At 39.9% G+C, this 22,096-nt stretch overlaps 1 protein-coding gene across 1 annotated transcript in view; it reads left to right on the plus strand.

Moving 5' to 3' along the window:
- Positions 1-16,545, plus strand: part of cpne5b (copine Vb) — a 95,557-nt gene extending 79,012 nt beyond the window's left edge. Inside the window, exons 10-20 of the mRNA XM_053440550.1 lie at positions 726-767; positions 989-1,064; positions 2,640-2,693; positions 3,182-3,243; positions 6,203-6,249; positions 7,616-7,797; positions 8,010-8,137; positions 9,630-9,732; positions 14,768-14,825; positions 15,337-15,410; positions 16,353-16,545. Of these exons, the coding sequence (XP_053296525.1) occupies positions 726-767; positions 989-1,064; positions 2,640-2,693; positions 3,182-3,243; positions 6,203-6,249; positions 7,616-7,797; positions 8,010-8,137; positions 9,630-9,732; positions 14,768-14,825; positions 15,337-15,410; positions 16,353-16,544 (1,018 nt within the window). The 3' untranslated portion in view covers position 16,545. The remainder of the gene's footprint in view (positions 1-725; positions 768-988; positions 1,065-2,639; positions 2,694-3,181; positions 3,244-6,202; positions 6,250-7,615; positions 7,798-8,009; positions 8,138-9,629; positions 9,733-14,767; positions 14,826-15,336; positions 15,411-16,352) is intronic.
- Positions 16,546-22,096: the final 5,551 nt, after the last annotated feature.

Consider the following 22,096-nt stretch of genomic DNA (forward strand, 5'->3'; position numbering starts at 1 on the left):
TTGAACCCAGGGCCTGTAAGATGACCATGATGCTCACACAGATGTTTTATACAATCCATGCGTATGGTGGTGACAAAAACTTGCCGTGTTTAAAATATTTTTTAAATCAACTTTGAAAAGTTTTATGATAGAGAAACTACACCAATAGCATTTGTTAGACCTCAAGGACAATGTAGTTTAGTGAGAAACATGCAAATATACCCAGCTCTTGTTTGTTTATAAAGAAAAACTCCAGAGGGCATTTGTTATTGCTGTTGTTTGAAGCAGCAGAGGACAGAACATTAGCAAGCAACACCTATTGGTTGTTCATTATTAATTTACATCTGTTTCTTAGCTTACTTGAGTTTCCACTCTGGCTGTCACAGTCTTATAGGCAATAAAAAACTGTAAGTGAGAGGGGGACTGAAGGAGCAAAGATACTTTCACTCCATCTAGTTAATACTAGCTCCTTTTTAATAGATGGTCATTGCATATTGTTTAATCTCACCGGTACGTTCATTAGTCGCTGTCCTGGAGCTTTTAAAGATAAAGATGTTATAATTTCATTTTTTTCTGAGGAACTGTTTGAAGGCTTCTCATCCTTGTTGATTTGAGAATATTCCTAGTTGTGTGTCAACTAGGAAAATTAGTAGGGATCATATGAATTGATTGAGAGCTCCAGAACAAGCCCCTGTGTTGATATGTATTTGTTAGATATCATGTGTGGTTGTTGCTTTTCATTTCAGAACAATCAAGGTGGAGGTGTATGACTGGGATCGAGATGGCAGGTGAGTCTGAAATCCATCACTGCTGGTACTGACATGAGGAAACGTACAATAACAATAACATCAACAATTGACTCAAAATGTTTATGATGTGAGGAAAAACTTTTCGATATTTTCACCCAAGAAACATTTCCTGTCACAAAGTTCCATCTTTTTTTTTTTTTTGTGCCTTATATTTGTTTTTCTTACTCACTGGTGTTCTCCACCTTTATTTAATCTCCCAGCCATGACTTCATCGGGGATTATACGACCAGCTACCGAGAGCTAGCTCGAGGGCAGAGCCAGTTCAATGTGTACGAGGTGAGTAATTCCAGTGATGCCCCTGTTCAAAACTGTGTCTGCTGGTTCCCTGAACATCGGGTGGCTTGGTTCCCATTTCTGACACAACTGACGTTTCTATCTTTGACGCCGCTGTTTCCCATTTCTCTTGTGCATTCCTTCACATCGGTATCCTACACTCCTCCAACAAACAAGTGCATTTTTATAAAAGGAATCACTCCAATATCAGTATTTCAGTCTTTCTGCAAGTTTCTTCACCTCCCCAAAGCAGCTTTGTGCTCATCCGTGTTTTCCAAAAATCTAAAATTTGTTTCCCAACAAAAAACATGCGGATGCTTAAACACAAACAAACGGAGGTGTTAGCAACAGAAGGTAACAGGATTAATAGCAGAACAATCCAGGGATTTAAAATTATAGCTATTTCTCATTATTTCCCTTTACTATGTCTCTTGATAGGCATCAATCCGGCTCTGAACGCAAACAGTACTTTTAAATTTTCTCATTCTAGCCTAAATAATTTAGAAATGTAATAAATGTGTTTTATTTTATCAAAATTACCCCATAATTTGTCCAGAAAAAAAACGTAGTTTTGTAAATCTTTACGGAAATTTGAAGAAATGTGGGCTTGAGTGTTCCCACATTTGAAACTCTAAATATAACTGGAAAGAAGGTCGTCTCAGTACTGTCAAGCCTCTGCGGTTGGGTGACCTTTGACTGAAAGACAAATACCTGTCTTTTCGATGTCAGCTCCATTATTCACCACTCTTGATTCCTTTCTTCCTCCCAGGGAAACTGAAAGGCCCTTTAGTTTTTTCGCATCAACAAATTGTTGAGTGTGTCAGACAAATTGCCATCTCTCCATGTTAAATTAGGGGCTGTCACTTTCATGCCTACCAGCCATACAGAATGGAGGTAATGAGCTGAGACGTCTTTGGTCTCTGGATTGACATTTCTCTCTTTTTCTTGAGCCGACACAATTCTGGTGAAGTGAATAAGTCCTGCACCTTAAGCTTGTCTCACCCATCAAGTCTTGTCTAACATTCATTTTCTACCCCCCCCCCCCCCCCCCCCCATAGTGAACCCATAAATAGAATTTCTTTCTAAATTAAGTGTTTTAAAAAATATTAAGTGAGGGTTTTTCCATCATACCTCTATTATACAGACATATAGCCCTTTCTTCCCTAATAGTTTTTCATCAGTTAAATGGATAAACCCATTGTTCAGCCTTAACCATTCGTCTGCTTGATTTCTCCTCCTATCACCCATAAACATCTTAATCACATTGGATTATATTGAATTATAGAGAGTGTCAATGTGTGTAAAGTGGGTGAGGTAAGACAAGGAATTGGAAAATAATAAAAAAAAGTATACTTCTTTGCCAAATTCTGCAAAAAGAAATTAGAATGGAGCTTAAAGAACAGGGTACACATGGTTGGATGGATTAGAGGTTGGTTGTGTCATAGTTTGAGTAAAAATCTTTGCACATAAAAACCATAGTGTAGTACCTAGTCTAACACACTTCATAATCATGCCTAATACTCACATAAATATGTGAATGTATGTTAATAGTAGTTTGTCTCTCTGTATTTTTTTTAGGTAATAAATACCAAGAAGAAAATGAAGAAAAAGAAATATGTCAACTCTGGAACCGTGAGTATGTCTCCAGCTGCTCATGAGGACTAACACTGTCTCTTTTCTGCTCCACATTTACCTCTACTCTGTTTAATTAATTCCGATTTTGAAAGGAATATTACTTAGAGGAATTCAGTAAAGATATAAATCAGCAGTGAAATGTGTTAGTAAGACAGAATGAAGGATGAAGAGTCTGCAGACCCTGAAGGACACAAAGTCTGAGATACCACAGTTGGTATCAACCGATTGAGACGCAAACTTTCACACAACTTACCCCAGAAGTGTGAACTTGCCGGTAATGCATAAACATGTCTCATCCTCGCTTCAACTTTGTTCTGTGGCAATGTAAATAGATCAGACATCAGAAAGTAGCCGGCTCACATCTTTTTCCAGAGAGAGAGCGTCAAGTGCTGAACCAATTTGAGATGTTAAAGTTTATTTGTGTCCCAGAGGAAAAACATCAGGATTCCAGTTTTAATCAAATCTCTCCTTGTCTTTCATTTCAGGTGACCCTGCTCTCGTTCTCTGTGGAGTCCGAGTTTACATTCTTAGATTACATTAAAGGAGGGTGAGTGGAAATGATTGTCTGTAGAGCTAAGAAACCATTACTGGCATCTTAACATACTTGTGTGATGCAATTAAATAATAATACGGTTAATGAGGTAACGGAATTGTTTGGTCAATTATGGGAGTTAAAGGATATTGGATTTGGATTTTATGTTTAACTTTAACCTGTGCGGGATGATAAAGATTGTGGCCAAGTAGTGCACACTAATGGTGGGTGATCTGCCCAAACCAAACACTATCCCTGACCTGAATCACTGCCTTTATTCTTACTTTTGGGACATCCTGTTGGTAATATTCAGATTTAAACCAGAAGTGTAATGCTACATATCTAAGGATTGGAATGCGCCAATGATACACGTGCACATGTGAATGTAATAATAATAATAATAATAATAATAATAATAATAATAATAATAATAACTTTATTTATATAGCACTTATCTCAACAAGGTTACAAAGTGCTTCACAAAAAATCCTTTTGCAAAGAGAAGAATGAATTATAATAAAAAGTATTAAATTCAGAGAAACAAGGAACAGTTGTTTAACCATCACATGTGAGCTCTGTAACACTGGTTGTTGTAATGAATAGTTAATGTTGAAAGTAATGAAACCACTGTCTGCAGTAGCAAGTTTGCATACATTTGTACATTGTAACTGACCAATGAAAAGTTACTCTGACTTTATGAATAGAGAGAAATTGACCCTACAATAGAGACCTGTATAATTTGCCCAATCGGCACATCTTTTTATTGGGCAATCATTCTCATGGTTTGTAACTGGTACCTGAATCCACACTGTCAGGGTATAAACGGAGTAGAGTTGGTGGAATATCACAATCTCTAGGATTTGTTTGAGTAGGTTGTTTTCTTCTTCAGGATGATTAGATGTGTTTATCAGAATCTTTCTGCTGAAACTATTCTGCTGTGTCTGGAAACAACACGACGAAGCTGTGGAACCAAACCTGATGTAAAGAATTTAAAGGTTCATTCAGTTTCATTTTGAAGGCCAGACCTACTGTACTAAAATATCACTGAAATTATGAAAAAGGAAATAATCCGATCTTAATAATGTAACGGCAGTACATTATTAGTAAATTAATCCACTGCAACTTTGTTAAACTGATTTATAGTGTATGTGCTTAGAGGGAAATGTCTGCTGAATAACTTTGAAATGAGCTCTCTGAAGGTAAAGTGTCTTCAAAGGGGATATGAGTCCTGTGACCTGGGTTTAGTTTCAGAGCAGGACGTTGTGAATATCAAGTGACTCTCAGGTGATGTGTGCCTTCCAGGCGAGATGGGCAGTGCTGTGATCTGCACTGTCCCATCACAGCGGGTAGGCTGTCAGGGGTTTTATGGGCTGTGGCAGAGCTGACAAGTGTGACAGATTCCACTGACAGTCCGGGGCTTTGGTTGATCTATGGTACAATGAGCTTAAGGTTTAGTGGCCTCACTTCAAAAATATCATCCTCATCAGTCTGCCCCCACTTGCTGAATGACACATCAGAAACCTGCTTCTTAACAACCTGGAGCCTCGTGCTATTTAGAAAATGGATGTAAGTCAAGAAAGTGTGTCACAATAACAGCCCGAGCTCTTTGCTGTTTGATGGTCTTCTCTATGCTTGCTGTTAAAGCTGAAACATTGGGCATGACAGGGTTTTCATCTTGATAAGAAGGGAGCTTTTATTTTCTAGCTTCCTGGTAGCAGCCCTGATCAGCAAAATCGTCACGTGTGTTCTTGTAAACTATCGTATCACACTGCACCTCACCGTACCTTATCATGTTGTGCCATACTATTATAATACCATATTGCATCGTATCATACCGCACCCCAGCGTTGCATACCGTATGATATTATACTGTATCGTATCATAATCATATTGTGTCATATGATACCATGTAGTGTTATGTTGTATCGTAATTGAAAACCACTGTAATCAGAAGAGTATAAGAATGAATTGAAATTATGCATTTTATTAGTTGGAGTATAAGGACTGGGGCCATGTCTCTACACTGACACTGGTTCAGTGTTCGCACATTAGGTTAATAGTATCTTTTACTGGCGTTTATCCTATTGATTTGAATATAGGATTAAGTGGTGTTGAATAAAGGAAAAAGTAAAGCTGAGGCTTCATCCAAGTGACAAGAGTCTAAAATACACACACACACACACACACAGACAAAGTAGATGGGGAATCCACACCTAAAGCCTTTATTCCAAATGAGAAAAAATCTATTTTACCATTTCCAATAGCGCACATGTGTTCCCATGAGATCTAATACTTTCCAATGGACTCATGAATTAATCAAATGTAGTATAATTAATAATGAGGTTAGCAGGGTCAGGCTGTGGCATATTCTCCGCCCCCCACCCAAAACCTAAAGGTTAATGTGAATCTTTAATTTGTTAATTTTATTATTATTCTCTAGACTTCCTCTCTGGTGGCTCTTGTGAGAGGCTGTGCTTTTGGCCCCTGAGGGCCTCGTCTCGCTGTCATTAATTAACAGGAAGAACGGAGTGCTTCATCAGCAGGGAAAATTGGATTATGATTTGCTCTTAAGTGCTCCATCAGTCTAATTGCTTGTTACCAAGCTCGGGCTCTTCAGCACCTCCTGCTGCACCTCCTTGTGGAGCTGATGATGATCTGAGGAGTGTAATGTTTAAATCTGATCTAACAACTGAGCGCCTGCTGTCTTGTTGCAGATGAAGGCAAACAATTTAAAAGGGATATTAAATCTTGATCTGTTTTTATCTCTGTCCTCATAAGAAGCGATTCCCATATTTCATATATCGCGTTGCTCATCTTTAGCGATTAACCTGTCACGTTTTATTGGTGTGAGAAAGTGTGTGTTTGTGTGTGTGTGCGATAGCCTGCGAGACCAGTGGAATTTAATGAAGCTTGGCATGCTATTTGTTTTCTGTCGTTGAAGTTTTTTTCCATGTCCTCTCCATCCCTCTTCTAGGACGCAGATCAATTTCACTGTTGCCATCGATTTCACAGCATCTAATGGTGAGTGATAGTAGCGGCAATGTGTGTGTGTGTGTGTGTGTGAGTGTGTGTGTGTGTGTGTGTGTGTATGTGTGTGTGTCTGTGTGTGTGTGTGTGTGTGTGTGGAGGGTTGGTAAGAACAGATAGGAGTGCTCTGACTGTGGCGTGTCTGATTTAAAAATCAATCACACCCACAAACACACAGAGATGGTAGATGGCACATTTACAAACACAATACAACCTAAATAAAGGTTATATTAGGTAGCCTACTTGTTACTGAACACTTAATTTTAGCGTAATTAGATTTGAGTCAGAAGGAGCTGAACTCAAATCTAATTGTGCTACTAATGCCATTAATTACCCCGGACTGCAGTCCTCGGAAAGATGTATCTACAAAGAGGAGTTCTTCAGTGTGAATCACATCTATTAGAGGAGAGTCCAACTTTACCATTTCCCAAATGAACATTCGTTAAACCCCTAATCCACTCAGATAAAACATCACTGCTTGGGACCTGTAACTATAGAAGCTCTGTCAATCTTTAGATTACCAAAAATTCTGAAGAATTTAGTTTTTATTTAGTTATTTATTTCTAAACCAAAACACATCCAATAGATGAGTGTTCTGGGGTTTTGGTCTGACAGCTGTGCCAGCGTCATTAAATAATGAATCTGAAAAAAAAAACGGAGCTGAAACACAAGGGAGGCGCGGAGATGTTGTGAGAGGAAAGACGCCCCGCTATCCTGGGAGTTGTCCCCAATTATCATTGTGAAGACAAGTATACAATTTTCCATTGTGAAAGAAAATGCATTGAAAGCACTTGTGCTAATTGAAGATGCAATATAAAGCGTTTTCAAGTTTTGAAAGACCGAACCCCCCTGTCATTTGCCTCACACTAGTTTGCCAGGATCAATTTGTTTGTCCCAGTCCAGCCCTGTGGACAGGTTTAGTACCATCAAGACGCTTGGTGTGGATTAGCGAAACAGTATATACATTCAGTTTTCACATGAGTTGATCGGCAAGGAGACATCAAATCTGCTGTAACACTCTAACCTCTTGGTAAGATCACTCGTATTACATCTGGTCAGATCCGAGACCTGACCTGGAAAACTGCAATAACAGGAATATTATCTGAATCACATCCACAATCCTCCTCCCACTGCTTCTGATGGATTGCCCCTGTGATACAAACAGCTAAATTAAAAGTTATAATTCATCATCTCCAGGATCAGAAGTCGACAACTGTGATCAGTGGCCGCAGCAAATAATAATAACTTATTTAATGTCATTTATTGCTAAGAGTAAAAGACCAGAACATTGTCTTGTTGCAGTCTTATCTTTGTACCCTCTACTCAGCTTTGACCTAATGATTGACTGATGGATCAACAGGGAACCCCTCTCAGTCTACATCGCTGCATTACATGAACCCATACCAGCTGAACGCCTACGCCATGGCCCTGAAGGCTGTCGGTGAGATCATCCAGGACTACGACAGCGACAAGATGTTCCCCGCTCTGGGATTTGGAGCCAAACTGCCCCCTGATGGACGGGTGTCCCACGAGTTCCCCCTGGTGAACTCACCTTTAATTCATCTGTTAATGGATTTTTATCTGGTTTTATTTGTGCGTTTTATGTGTAACTGAAAAAATGTTGTGTCCAATGTATAGACTTTATTCTCTTTCTAGGGTTTTGTGCAAGACTTTGGTTAGGATCTTGTTGCTGCTTTGTTTTATGAATGGTGTTACCCATACACTCTTATTGAGATCACTCTTCTCCTCTCCAGAACGGAAACATGGAAAATCCCTACTGCAATGGTATCGAAGGCATCTTAGAGGCGTACCACCAGAGTTTAAAGACAGTGCAGCTCTACGGGCCCACTAACTTTGCTCCTGTGGTGAACCATGTGGCCAGGTGAGACACTAATGCAACCGGGTGATTAGGGTCAACTTTTTGGGCCCCAATAAAGTCATATACGCTGTTGACTAGTAAATGTGCAGATGTATGTTCAGCTTTTTTTTCTTTACCGCAGTCAGGAATCTGTAGGAGTTGCAGCAACTTTTTTGTTGTGGTTGCACACCTCTGTAGCCGTTTGATAATAAACTTTTTAACTCACAAGAGACAAAATGGCGTCATCACAACTTCTTTTTTACAATTCATGGGGCCGTTACCATGGTTACCCCCCAGCTCCCTAAAGGAGGCAGTGAAAAACAACATCAAATCAGTCCTATAACTTGAATTATGTTATTTTAATGTCCGCTACAAATCCAGCTCCTCTCATTCTTCGATTTGTCAAATTTTTTAACGTCATACACACAAAAATAAAACAGTAAGAGTCGGGTGAAAATGTTGGCTTCTCGTGGTACGCCCATTATGATTTATGCATAATTCATATTTCTTCTGAATACTAAAAACACTGGGATAAAAATGCTGAAACCTGCACTAATCCTCACCAATTTATTTTAAAAGTGTATAGAAAAGGAGCCGGTATTTACTGCTTTTTCAAAAGACTGGCAGACGGGGATATAAATTGATCGTCAACATCAACACTTAAGTAATAATTTGTTTTTGTGCTAACAGTGTTTGCATTCACATTGTGACCGTGATCTTCTAAAAGACTCAGGGTATCAAGGACAAAATGAAACACAGCATTTGTCCTTGCTATTTTTTTGTGCCACTGCTTTTCTGACCCAGTGCACAGACAATATTTGTCCTGTCAGCTGCAATAAACTGGATGTGACATGCTTGGATATGAATTTAGATTTTGGCTGACAGCTATCAAAAGAGTAGCAAACAGGCCTATAACCAATAAACTGACATATCATTTGCAGTTAACCAAAAAACATGCAAACTGTCACATGACGTGAGAAGTCTCTTTCCCACCCGTCACTGTCACTGCTCCCCTCAGCGTCTCATTTGTTGAGCCAAAGCCAAACAATTCTCCATCTGATTACTCCAAGGCTTTGTGGTAATTAAAAAATGTTATAAATATATAAGATGGAGTCACACAGTTCAAACTGTGGCAGGGAGCCACTGCAGGAATAACACTCATTTTCTATTTAGCATGTGAACAGGTGAAGTCACGTTGGAGGAGATTTCAATAAAGGTGTTAATCTGTGAATCAAAGTGTGTAATCCAGCTTTGTTTTAACTCGATTGTTTGGTCTTATTAATCAGTAGGTTCTCATGAGGCATTTAATGAGTGTGAGCTCCAGCACAGCAATGACAAAGAACATTTTTATTGGATTTGCATGTGATGAGACTGCATGATAAGAAATGTATTTTCATAGATTTATTTTCTGCATGAGTGAATAGAAATTAGATTTGTTTTAGTCATAGAAATTAAACAACACCCCTACATTTCTGAGCGTGGTTGTGTGCTTGTGCTTGTGTGTGTGTGTCTCTAGGTATGCGGCAGCAGTGCAGGACGGCTCTCAGTACCATGTGCTCCTCATCATCACAGACGGTGTCATTTCCGACATGGCCCAGACCAAAGAGGCCATTGTGAATGTAAGAATGGCAAAGGGGAGAGGGCTAGACAGAGGGAAATACCTTTGAAGTGAATGGTGCTCCGAAGCTGAGTACACACACTGACTGAATACAGCCTCTGTCCAGAGGTGACATCCCTGCTGGTTGCCTGGCAACCTTATGGCATCAACCTTCAAAGTCACTGCTCCTGACCTAGAACTAGTTTCTCGAGTTTGGCAATTTGACACTTTTCATATGAGTTATACAAATGATCATATGAAAGACCAATGCTGCATTTTTTATTTTCATTGAATCAATTAGCTCAAAGCACAGGTAATGCTTTTATCTTATTGTGAATCAAACTCTACTCTCTCACACCGGTTAAAATGTGTTTTCGAGGTCACATTAAACTTTATTGTCAATTCTGCTATGTACAGGAAATAGACGGGATGGAAATGGTGTGAACATAGTTATGAACTAAAGTATTTGGAAAGTTATTCCTGCCTCAGTAAGTAAAAAACATATATTGTGCTTTATTTCTCAGAGCTTTTCCCAAAACTTTTCTAACGGTTTTGAATAACAAGGAGTGGGCCTCCTGTCTTTTCCCTGGTCTATTCCTCTTTTCTCCTCCTCAGCCCGCTACAGGCACAGAACTCCCAGCAGACTGGATTTAAAGGGAATTTGCGACTGTTAGTCAAAACATTAGAACAGCCACACCTTCCTTTTAAGATCTTGCCTGCTGCTCTATCTCTCTGCTACCACTCTGACTGAAGTTTACTGCCTGCGCTGCTTTTCCCTGCTACTCTCCACAGATCCTGGGCGAGGGAGGACCCAGTGCTGAGGTTATATAAGTCTTTACTCAAACGCATTCATTCTGAAAGATATCTTAAACAGAGGGTGCACAAATCTGTGCGGACATCTGGAGTGGGTTTACATTACTGCATACAAGGGGATTTTTATGTGCATTTGTTAAAGTGTTGGTATTTAGTGGGAAAGTCAAGATAGGAAGCATCTGCTTAACTGGAAAAATCTGTGTCACCTAAAGGACCAAGTTTGAGTTTAAATAAAATGGACGCGTACTTTGATTTATTAGTTTGGGTTATGTCCCATCCATTAACATGGATTAGGTGGGATTTTATGGCCATTGCTGCAGCCAGCCCCCAGGTGGCGATCAAGTGGTTTGGTTTCCCTGTTGGGGAGCAGTCATGTCGTCCATCTTTATATACAGTCTATGAGTAATACGTATAGCAATAATGTTGGCCAGTGAACTGGGAAAAATCCACCAAGGTTTTACCAGCCTCCTCATTGTGGCTGTCATTTGTGGGGTGGGCTTAACTGCCATCTATCAAATTGGTCTCCCACCTACTAGCAAAGACCAGTGTGGTAGAGCGGGGGGGTTCAGTCATAACAGAATCTGCTATTCTACTGTCAATAACTCAGCATCCCCCTCATCTGCTCACAGCCCGGATCTATCCACTGCCTCGCTCTCTGTGGTGCTATGAATGCTCACAATACAAAGACGTTTGCTGTCTCTCTCCATCTCTTCCTTTCTCTAAGATCTAAATCTCTTTGTCTCCATCTGCTCTCTCCACACTCCTCTGCTGCCTCTGATTTGTCTCTCCTTTTCATCTTCCACTTGTTATCTGTCAGCGGTTTGGTGTCTTCTCTTTGTCAGTAGCAGGACCCACCAAAAACGCACTTAACAATTCCTCACTTTGTATTGGATGCTGAACTCTGTTGTGTAAGAGGTAATGAAATACCCGGTGATGTGAAACCAAAGTTTGGGAAGTGTCATATCTGTAATAGCGTGTGTGCTGGTGAATATATCAGCCATTTGGTTTTCTACAGACTTTGTTTGTGTTGTTGTTGATTGCATGCAATAAAGTTCAGCATATTGTACAATGATTGACAGTTTATCACTCCCCACACCTTTCATCAATGTTACTATATCTGTCAAGATTTCTGTTATGCACACATGGCACAAAAGCAGTTGACTGTGATGGCAGCACACAGCTTACCATTAGAATCCTCTGATGACTGACTGATATCACACATGGGCTCAAACTGTCACTGGCAAAGTTTATCAGCTGTAAACAGCTACCTAATTAAACTAATGTCAGCATCGTGAGTTGGTTGAAAACACTGTTTCCTGTAAAAATACTTCAGGATATGCTAAAAGTTGAAGTTAGAGCCACACACACAGGGTAAAAACCAAGAACAAATGCAATATCTGTTGTTGCTGATGTTTAGAGGATCTGGTCACCAGAACACCTGGTACATAGTATTATTCATTCAGGTTTACTCACTTTTACACAGCAGAGACACACAGCAGGGACAGAAAAGAGCAGGATTTATTCGTAAAAATTCTTAGTAGTATATTATTTCCAGTGTTTCAGGAGAGAATAAATAATTTAGAGATACTTTAAAGAGGTTTGGAGATGAGTGACACTACAAACCATAAAGTCTGTAGCTCCCATAACGTTTGGCCTGGAGTTCTGAAATTGCATATAGGGGTGATGACAAAATGTAGAAGGTATTTGATGATTTCCATATCTCTTGCAGGTTGCGTGTGGATGTGTCACATCTCCAAACAAATATCCATAACATATACTTAATGTGTCACTTGTGCAGGCACACATACCTATCAAAGCATGCACATGCATGACAATTGGGTTAAAGCAGCACATCCAGAGCAGGTTGCTAGAGTAATGAGTGTTGATTGACACTAGTTTTGTTGTCTCATTAGACTGGATCTCAGCTGTCTGTTAGGGTGACAGGAGGATGGCAAAAGTAGGGCATGGTGGATTGCCAGGTTATTTTTGGTGGCATTTGATGCTCTGATGTGTGGGTATGTCTCCGGATATGCACACGCACACATGTGTCTGCAAGTGTGTGTGAGTGTGCGTGCATGCGCGTGGGAGGACATGCACTGACAGGAGCTGTGTTGAACACTGATAATCGCGCTGATGTGCTGCTGCTCTTATCCCTGTGGCAATAAGAGGTTGCCTGATTTGCCAGAGTACATTTGTCTTGTGCCAGAGATAAACTGCACTTGTTATGTGGGCTTTGTGGAAGTAGTGACTGCGGGAAACTCATTAAACATAATAGAAGTTTCTGCATTGAGCATATATGTTGCCGTCTATCTGGGAATTTCAACAACAGGCATGAACGTGGGCTGACAGAGAGCAATGGAGTCTCTGTCACTCAAGCAGAATTAAAGGAAAATCACTTTAGCATTGCCAGTCAACCCCTTTTTAATCATAAGTAGAATTTTCTAATAAATCTGGATTTGCAGAAGTTAACAATTCGCATTAAATGGAAAACCTTGCCCAGCATCAATGTTCTGCTGCCAGCGAGACTCTAGTGATGCCATTGTAGGTCTTTAAGTCACTTCGACCAATGTCTCAACCACTGGATTAAGTTTCTTGCACACATTAATGTTGAGGTTTATCTCAAATGAAGTCAGTGAAAGGTCAAAGTTTTCCCTCATGATCATAGGGTGATGTTTTGGTTCCAAACTGTATCCTAACTGATTTTATGATCACCTTATTTTTCCTCTTGTAATGTTAACATGCTCACATTGTGCTGATGTGATTTTGTGTGAAATATCTCAATAAATGTAAAGTTTGGTCATCAGGTCGACATTTTATATCGTAAAACCGATAAATTTCCCATTGGACTTAGCTGTATTTAGTTTTTTTTACACTAATTAGTGACAAATTTAAATGAGATGATAAACATTATATCTGGTAAACATCAGCACAATGTGAGCATGTTAACATTACCATTTAACTAGTTATCAGCCTCACAGAGCTGCTAGCACTCTGAGTACACAGAATCATTTGTTTGGAAAATACATTGAGGAAAACATCATCGCTAGGGCTGAGTCTGACTTTTACATTACATGTCATTTAGCTGACACTTTTTGTCCAAAGCGACTTACATTTTTAGAACACTCAGCATTTATGAGGGGCCATTTAGGGGTTCAGTTTCTTGCCAAGGACACTTAAGCATGCAGATGGGATAGAGTGGGATTTGAACCGGCAACCTTCTAGTTGCAAAACTCCCGCTCTATCCCCTAGGCCACGCTCTCCAACTTCAATTCAATATCACATCATGATCATGATGATCACTAAATGATCATTTTTGTATCTGTGTGTGTGTGTGTGTTTTTGTGCTCGTCTCTGTTGCTCTTCACACATTTATTTTCTTGTTATTAATGATCATTGCGTCGGACCATCAAAAATATTTCCCAGCCCCCACAGGTTTTATTTAAGTCGGTACCTTCTGCAGTTTCCATTGATTGATTCTATAGATACTCTCGCTTACTGTCTCTAAACAATTGCGAACAGCTGTGTTATCTGACTTGAGGTGTGGCCGGGAGGGGCTGGGCCAGTGACAGAGGACGGTCGCTGTACTGACTGAAGCTGGCACCTCCTCCTCCACTGCCTCCTCTCCTGGCTCACAAATGCCGTCGTCCATGACCGTAAGCAGCCGACTGCACTTCATAATGTAAACATGATTTCTCTGTGTAGCTGGGAATTCTAAAGATAAATCTGACCACAACCTGTGTAGCTTGTTTATATCAGTAATAAACTTGTCGAACAGGCTTTACTGCTGATGTTGGCTCTGCCCTGTTGGCTCAGACTCTCGGAGGTGTCGTCAGTCAGTTTTATCTCCACTCTCCAGTCAGAGGGCAACGTTTCGTCCTTAGATAAAAGCTAGGGCAGCATTCACACGGTTGCTAATTGGATTCAGGAACATAAAACATCAGTGAAATGAGAAGCTGAGACAAAAACCCGGTTTCTTCTGAAGATTCACATTTCGCTTTCCTGCCTTTTGATTTTTTATGTCTTGCCTCAATCTCACAATCTTGTCTCTCTCACTGGAGAGAAAAGGTCATTCAGCTAGTTAAAGGGTAATACGGAACGTTAGTGTGGTTGTTAAATTACGTGGGTGAGCAAGTAACTGCAGCAATGTCTGATTAACAATAATGAGCACAGCTTTTCTCTACTTGCTGAATGATAGGTGTGTGTGTGAGTGTGTGTCTTCACTTCTATTTTTGATTTGTGTGCAGGGTGCCAAGCTTCCCATGTCCATCATCATAGTTGGAGTGGGTCAAGCTGAGTTTGATGGTAAATACTTTGCTCATCACCTACACAATGTAATTTTACAAAAATATTCTAAAACTTTTTAAACCATCTACAATTAATAAAGTTAGTAAAGCATCAGCGAATAATTGATGCCAGTCCTCTGGTACTAATTCAGAGAGCATCCAAGAGGAAATTTCTGAACAAACTCACATGAGTCAGGAGGGGAGGGAATGTGTAGGTGGATGTAGAAACAAATGGCTGAGGTTAATTGCTGGGTTTGCAGTGTTCAGTGGTGATAATTCTTAATTGCACCCAGACTACTATAAAGGATTTATTAGTTGATTATGCTGGCAATAAAGACACACTGCAACTGCACAGCTCAACATCCTCCCTTTAGTAATGCTATTGCTGAAGTCAAAGGCATTATTATGATGTAAACAACTTTTTTACATCAGTAGTTAATCTGTGTTGTATCTTTGCTAAAGGTACTAAAGAAATATGCCTCTATTTGAATGTGTTTTTTTGTGTCTGTGTGTGTGAACTTGTCTTCCAGCTATGGTGGAGCTGGATGGTGATGACATCAGGATCTCGTCCCGAGGGAAACCGGCAGAAAGAGACATTGTTCAGGTGACTGGCTCCCTTTCACACCTCTGACTGGAGATACAGGAACACCTAAGCAAGTGTGGGGTCAAAGATCATAGAACCAAAACCACATTTAGATAGAATACTGGAAGAAGAATGTTGTATTATAAGTATTTGACAGTGTAAGAATTTTGTATAATGTTCACGTATCTATCAAGCTGTTACAACCGACTCGTCACCCTTCTGTTTCTGTCGTGTCAAGAGTGCAGTGAGTGGTGATGCTTTGTAGTGTTTTACATTGGAGGGTGGGCCTATCCCAGATGTTTTGACCATTATCTTCTACATGTGTAAGGGTTTGGGTGGACGGCTAAATAATACAATTTTGATTTGATGTGACAAATAATCGAAAGATGGAAAACTCTAAAGCGCCGGATTAGTAAGGATGACATCTATAAATGATCCTTGAGCACATTTTTCTTCCTCAGTCACTCCCAAGGGAAGCCTGAGCACAGGCTTAGTGACAGATGAGCATCCTAAAGCTGGCAGGATCTGGAAAATGTTGATTATATCAGGGCTTCAACATGAGCCTTTTGGAATTCTACATTTAGTATCATAAATCATACTGATCCATCCCCAAAGAAGGTTATGTTTTTGTTACTGTACGGATCAACATGAAACCTGGTGGATGGATGTGGTATTGGTCAGGAGAGAACCCGTAACATTTTTGGTGCAGATGTGGATCAAGAATTGTTTTATTACGTTCTTTAAACTTCGCATTTTTTACATTTTTATAGATTTCTCCAAGAAGGATCCAAAGGTCTGTTTAGGCTACTCAATTTGTGCAATTTGATGCAGATCCCAGATTAAATGTGGTTTTAAAGTAGGCATTGTTGAGCCTTGCAGGTATGCACCTCTCACTGGTGGATATGGGAAACCATATAATGTCAAAAATATGTTTGTGTCACAATTTCTTTTCTGTTTCCTCAGTTTGTTCCATTCAGAGATTATATGGACCGGACAGGTAACCACGTGTTAAGCATGGCGCGGCTCGCCAAAGATGTGCTAGCAGAGATCCCCGACCAGTTCATCTCCTACATGAAGAGCAGAGGGATCAAACCCAACCCGGCACCCCCCCCGTACACACCACCTGGACACACACACCACCACACACAGATATAAAACATCGGCCCCTGGCTTCTCCCTAAGGACTGACAGCATGCAGCAGCCACTCAGAGTCCAGTGGAAACTCTCTACCTACTGTTTTTTGGTGCAAACAGGAGTCAACACTCCAGGAAATTGGGTGTTGAGTTTTGTGCCGTATCCTCAGAGTAATTGAGCAGCATTTTTTTATTAATTTTTTTCTGTGATATTTTTATTTGGCTGGTTTCTCTTGAGGAGAGGCTGCAGTCTTTACAGGACTCGTCGGTCAGATACTTTCATTCCACACCGAGGCAGTGACTGTTTCACGTCTAATTTGGCAGCGGGTTGGTTTAAAAAGGTCATGTTGTGGTTAAAACTCGTGCCTGTCTGTGGTTGTTTCTCTAAGTATATCAGGACATGTGAACTTTGACCTCAGCCCCGCTCGTCAGTCAGTTGTGTGCCTAATACGGTGACATTTCTAGGCACCTTTTTCCCCTCCTGTAATTAGTTTTTATATTTGGGGGATTATCTCAGAGTCTGCTAATGCCTCGGTAAAGTTGGAGGAAAAACAACAGGTGTGTAGTTTACAGCGTATTACGTTAATCAGGCTTTTCATACCATGATGTATCTCCTCCTCCTCCCCTCCTCTTTAATAAGTCAGTGTTTATAAGAGCATGTTGTATGAGAATTTTATTCCCCATATCCAGTATATTTATTCTCGAATGTTATTCAGAGTGGCATGGACATGTAATAGATCTGTTTTGAATACCATAAACTTTATCAATTTTGAAGTGGTCAGCAATGATCCTAAAGTGATTGCATATACAAAGCACAAACTGTCTCACTAAGAATTATGATGATGCTATACCAGGTTTATCATATCTAATCATACTGAGTGCTGCTCGCCATTGTCTCTGCAAGTCACATATCTTTGTGCTGCAGCTGCATCTCAACGAGAAATACAGTATAATTTGAAACAGGCATGTTTAGGGTTCTGGTCCAGTATGGACGTTCCGATCACAGAGGATGTTGCAAAGAGTGTTATGTAATGAATAGACAACTTTAAGCTTTTGAACCTCTTAATGTGTTATGTAATTCATTTTGTAATGTATTGTAATTACAAAATGTATTAGCACCTAAGCAAAGGACAGCATACAAAGGGGAGCTAATAAAAAGTTGCAGAATATGACAAAACCTTTTGGTATTACCCAAAGCTGGATTATCAGCCAAGAGAGGAATCCAAGATGACCAGGGATTCACTATGGGCATTAATTTACCTTGTTAGTCGATAAGTTGTCATTGGTTGGTAATAAACTTCACATCGCACAGTAGATACAGAAATAATAACTGTATGTCAAAATCTAGTTTTCTTACCTTTATTTTTTCAGTAGATATTATAAATCTCAGTTAAATCAAAATATCACAATCCAACTGACACAGGCCACCTCCATACTACTTTTTGAACTAAAACGTGGCCACCTGAATGTTATTGTTCCTTATAAGTTTAATCCTGAAAACGCATATCACCTGACCATTCATATGCATTAGTATTGCACAGCTGGACCCAGGAGCCTTGTCAACATGAGCCTTTTGGTCATGTGATAGGAGCCTGACGAATCAGCGAAGGCTACGGAGTGACTAATAAGACCCAAACAGCAAGGGGCTGTCAGTGTCTATGTCATTGTTTCCAAACATCTCTGTTTCTGCCTGTCCAGACGAAAACGGGACCAGCACGGTTTCCAAACTCCAGGGCTTTAGCGACTCTAAAACTCTGGAGTAGTGTGGACACCCGGCGTAAAATGTAGCAGAGTTGATGCATTTTCAAATGAAAAGTATGGATGTAGCCACAGAGCAAACATTGGAACAGGAAGGTATTACAATGAAGAGACACTGAATGGTTTTAGGAGGTTGTTTATAATTGAGAGAGGCCTCAGTACATTTTTACCCCATGGCTTAACAGTGAGTTAACTCGGCCTTGATATAATGGAGCTAAATCTATGCCATAACTGAACAAAGAAAAAACGTGTTTCACAAAGTCCCCACCATTCACTTGCAAACACAAAACTCATCTGACAGACAAATGCACTAATTGTTTATATTAAACGATGCCGCACAAACAAAAAGCCTTCCACATTTCATACAAGTACTAAAAAGAAATCCAACACAACTACAAAAAAATGTAAAAAAAATTATAGAATTATTTAATTTAAACTCAGAAACACTGAAACCCAGCCACCTCCATATCACTGCCCTCAGCCGTCTTGCTTCAGCAACCACATAACCTCTACTGTCGCTTCACAAGTAAATCAGTACCATTACAGCCAGGGATCCTCCCCGGAGGCTTCATCTAACGCAGCTCTGTCTTTACCACAATGTTTTACAAGTCTCTGGTGGGAGACAGTCCACAAGTGGTCTCCAGCGGTCCAGGATTTATCTTCATTACATTCTGGCCATGAATAACTCTTTCTTGTGTGGACACATCAACAATCTGTCCGGGTAAAGAAGGAGCCTTTTGTGCAGGACTTGGTCTGTGGTCACCTTTAATCTGTGACGTCAGTTCAGTGTGAAGAAAGAAGAACAAACTGGCTTCTACGTAGCAAATCTACTTTTACTATTCAAGATGCATCAACATTCACTGTCAGTCCTGTGATGTGTTCCCTAACAAACATGCAGAAATTCATGCAAATTGGTCTCATCCTCTTGAGCAGTGATCCCACAGGATTTAATGAGTAAGCAAGCTTATAACAGCCACAAGGAATCACTCAGATATGGTCTCACACTTTATTTACTGTTTGTTTTGTTTGGCTTTGATTCAACTGCTATTGTACATTGGCAGTATTTCTACTCAACTTCTAACTCAAGGCCCAGCTGTGTAGAATTATGAGGGGTCTATCGGCAGCAATGGAAGATGACATTCATATATTGTTTCCATTTTTTTTTTTTTTTATATCTTTAAATCTACATCAGGAGCAGGTCTACAGATCGTCATGCAACATCTCCATTATTCTTTTTAATGGCCCAGAACAGACAAATCAAACATTAGCTCAAAAGAGGAACATTCATATTTTTAAGTTACCTGAAATCCACGAAAAGGTTCTTCTGTACCCGCTTGTAAAGGGAGGGTGAAGTGAGGTGATGGGTCGTCAGTTGGTTGCAATATGGAACCCCACCACTGGACGGCACTAAATCCTTAACACTGTGGTTTTAAGGGAGAGATGGCACTATTTTTGAAAAAAGTGCAAAAGACAAAAAGCAGCCATACACAGCCGATTTGCAGCAATTGCTTCAATTTGGCATCGTCGTCGTGAGCATGTTAGCATGTTGATGTTAGCTTTTAGCTCAAATCAACTCTTTCACATGAACTTTTTCCATCTTTGCCGTTCTTTCACAGCAGCCATCGTTCTCCTAACTATTCCCGCTTCACTCTGTTTGGTTTACGAGATGAATCTTGTTCCCCTCACACGTGTGGAGAGTAAACAAATGCAAAAACAATGCTGCAGTGATGATAATGGACTGTAAAAGCTGAGGGAGGAGGCACGAGCGGAAATAATCTGCTCTGAAAAGGTAGTATTCAATGTCTAATGTAGCAAACTAAAGGCCTTATTGACATGAGAGGCAGTCGCTCCATCTCATTTAGTCCTGTATTGAGAAGCAGTTCAGGTGGAGAAGCATGGCTCTTAAGTGGAAGACGGACGATTAGTTAACAGGTTAATGGTCAAAATGGAAAAAGAAGCAATTTGCTTGTATTCGCTAGTGAAGAGTAAGACAATAAAGACTTAACGGTGAAAAGATAAGAGTGGATTTCTGTTAAAATGGTTTTACATGTGTAGATCCCATCAGCACTTTATCCTCGAGAGATGTGCTTGTTGTACAGCCTATCTTTGATATATTTTTGGGAATATTACTGTATTGAAGATATCTATTTATTTATTTTTGGAGTGTGTATGAAAAAGCCATCGCTCCTTCTGTCCACGACAGTACGGTTGCTTCGTCTCCTCCTTAAGCCCGGGTATATTCTGGCGCGATGGATCGGCTGCATGTCATGCAATGAAAGTGTCGTCATCTCTAAAATAGGAACCAGTGCAACCAGATAACATGCATGTCAGTGCCAAACATGGCAGTGTAAGCTCTGTGGACTATTTCTTCTCTCTTGTGCCTGGTTCTTCAAACATTTCTTATTTCACCATGTGGTTCAAAAGCTGTAGCTAATTAGCATGTTACAGTTAACACATTTCTTTTCTTACTTTGTTCTACATTCATTCTTTTCTTAGTCTAATCCCCACTTTGTTGTTTCTGTCTCCTGAGTTTTTCTGATTTGCATGACTCCCTACTTTCCTCCAAAGGATTTTTACTGTTCATGATTGTTGTCATATGGTGGGTTGTGAAATGCTTTGTATTGGATTGCCTTAAATGAAAATTAATTAAAAAATGACTACTTTTATAAAAGTCGTTGTGCTTTGATTTTAGCCATCTGTTGTAACATGTGACTCCAAAGCAGGAACAATGAGGTTATTTTTAGGCTGCTGGCTGCTGATTCGCTGATAGGGGCTGAGCGCCAACAGCTCGGGGGAAACTCCTCATGAATATTCACATTATTGTCACTTTATAGACATTTGCTGCAGGAATCCATCATCATTTGAGTGTCATATCCACATACCACATGAAAGAGTTCTGTTATCAGAAGAGCGGGTCAATGACATGAAGAAATGTTGGTTTTTCCTTTATATGACACTGTTCATTCAATTAAGATTAAAATCAATGACAGCTTCTTATAACAAACATGGCTTTCATCAACTTATTTTTTAACATGTTTATGTTTTTACCAGGATTCTACAAAAGGTATTTTGTATATCATCATTAAATCAACTAACAAAAACGTAAAAATGTTCATTCATGTGAGTAATTCTTTCACTGAGAATCACAAGATCTCTCTTCCTGCTTCACAAGCTGCAGTGTAAAAGTATCATTTGCTTTGCACGATAATAAGATCTTGATTTGAGCATGTCTAGGATCTGATAATGAGACCGCAGAGTGCAGAGGTGATTTTGTTAACAGGTCATTACAATCAGCATAAAACCGACTGATCAGGAGTAAAGGCAATTTGTCTCTGAACTGTAATCACTGAGTGTTAAGACTCTGCAAACATCTCATCATGAGATTTCATGTTTGCCTGCGTCATAATCAGTCCTTATCCAAGCTATCTAAATCCGCTTCCAGACTGATTTATGCTGTTGCACTCGTTTACACTGTGAACCTTGATTAAAAAGGACTACATGTCCCTCTATTGCAATTCACAAATGACTCCTTATTGGTGTAGAGAAAATGGAGGCTGTCACAGTTATAGTGAACATTTTTAAAAGAGGGATAATAAAACCTTAGAAAGTCCAAACAATAGAATAGAAATACAATGAATATATAGAGGCTTCCACCGTGAACAGTGTTTGATCCCTTCAATTCCACAGGTGCTAAAGCCCACTGGAGCAGCCTTAGCAACTCATGCTGGATGATCACCATCCTCAGACAGGGTAAATGTTGAGTTTTTTCCCCCCATTGGTCCAGGCCATTATCTAATGTGCCCAGAATACTTTTTT

The sequence above is a fragment of the Pleuronectes platessa genome, chromosome 2 (genome assembly GCF_947347685.1).
Source record: "Pleuronectes platessa chromosome 2, fPlePla1.1, whole genome shotgun sequence".
NCBI classification, from domain to species: domain Eukaryota; kingdom Metazoa; phylum Chordata; class Actinopteri; order Pleuronectiformes; family Pleuronectidae; genus Pleuronectes; species Pleuronectes platessa.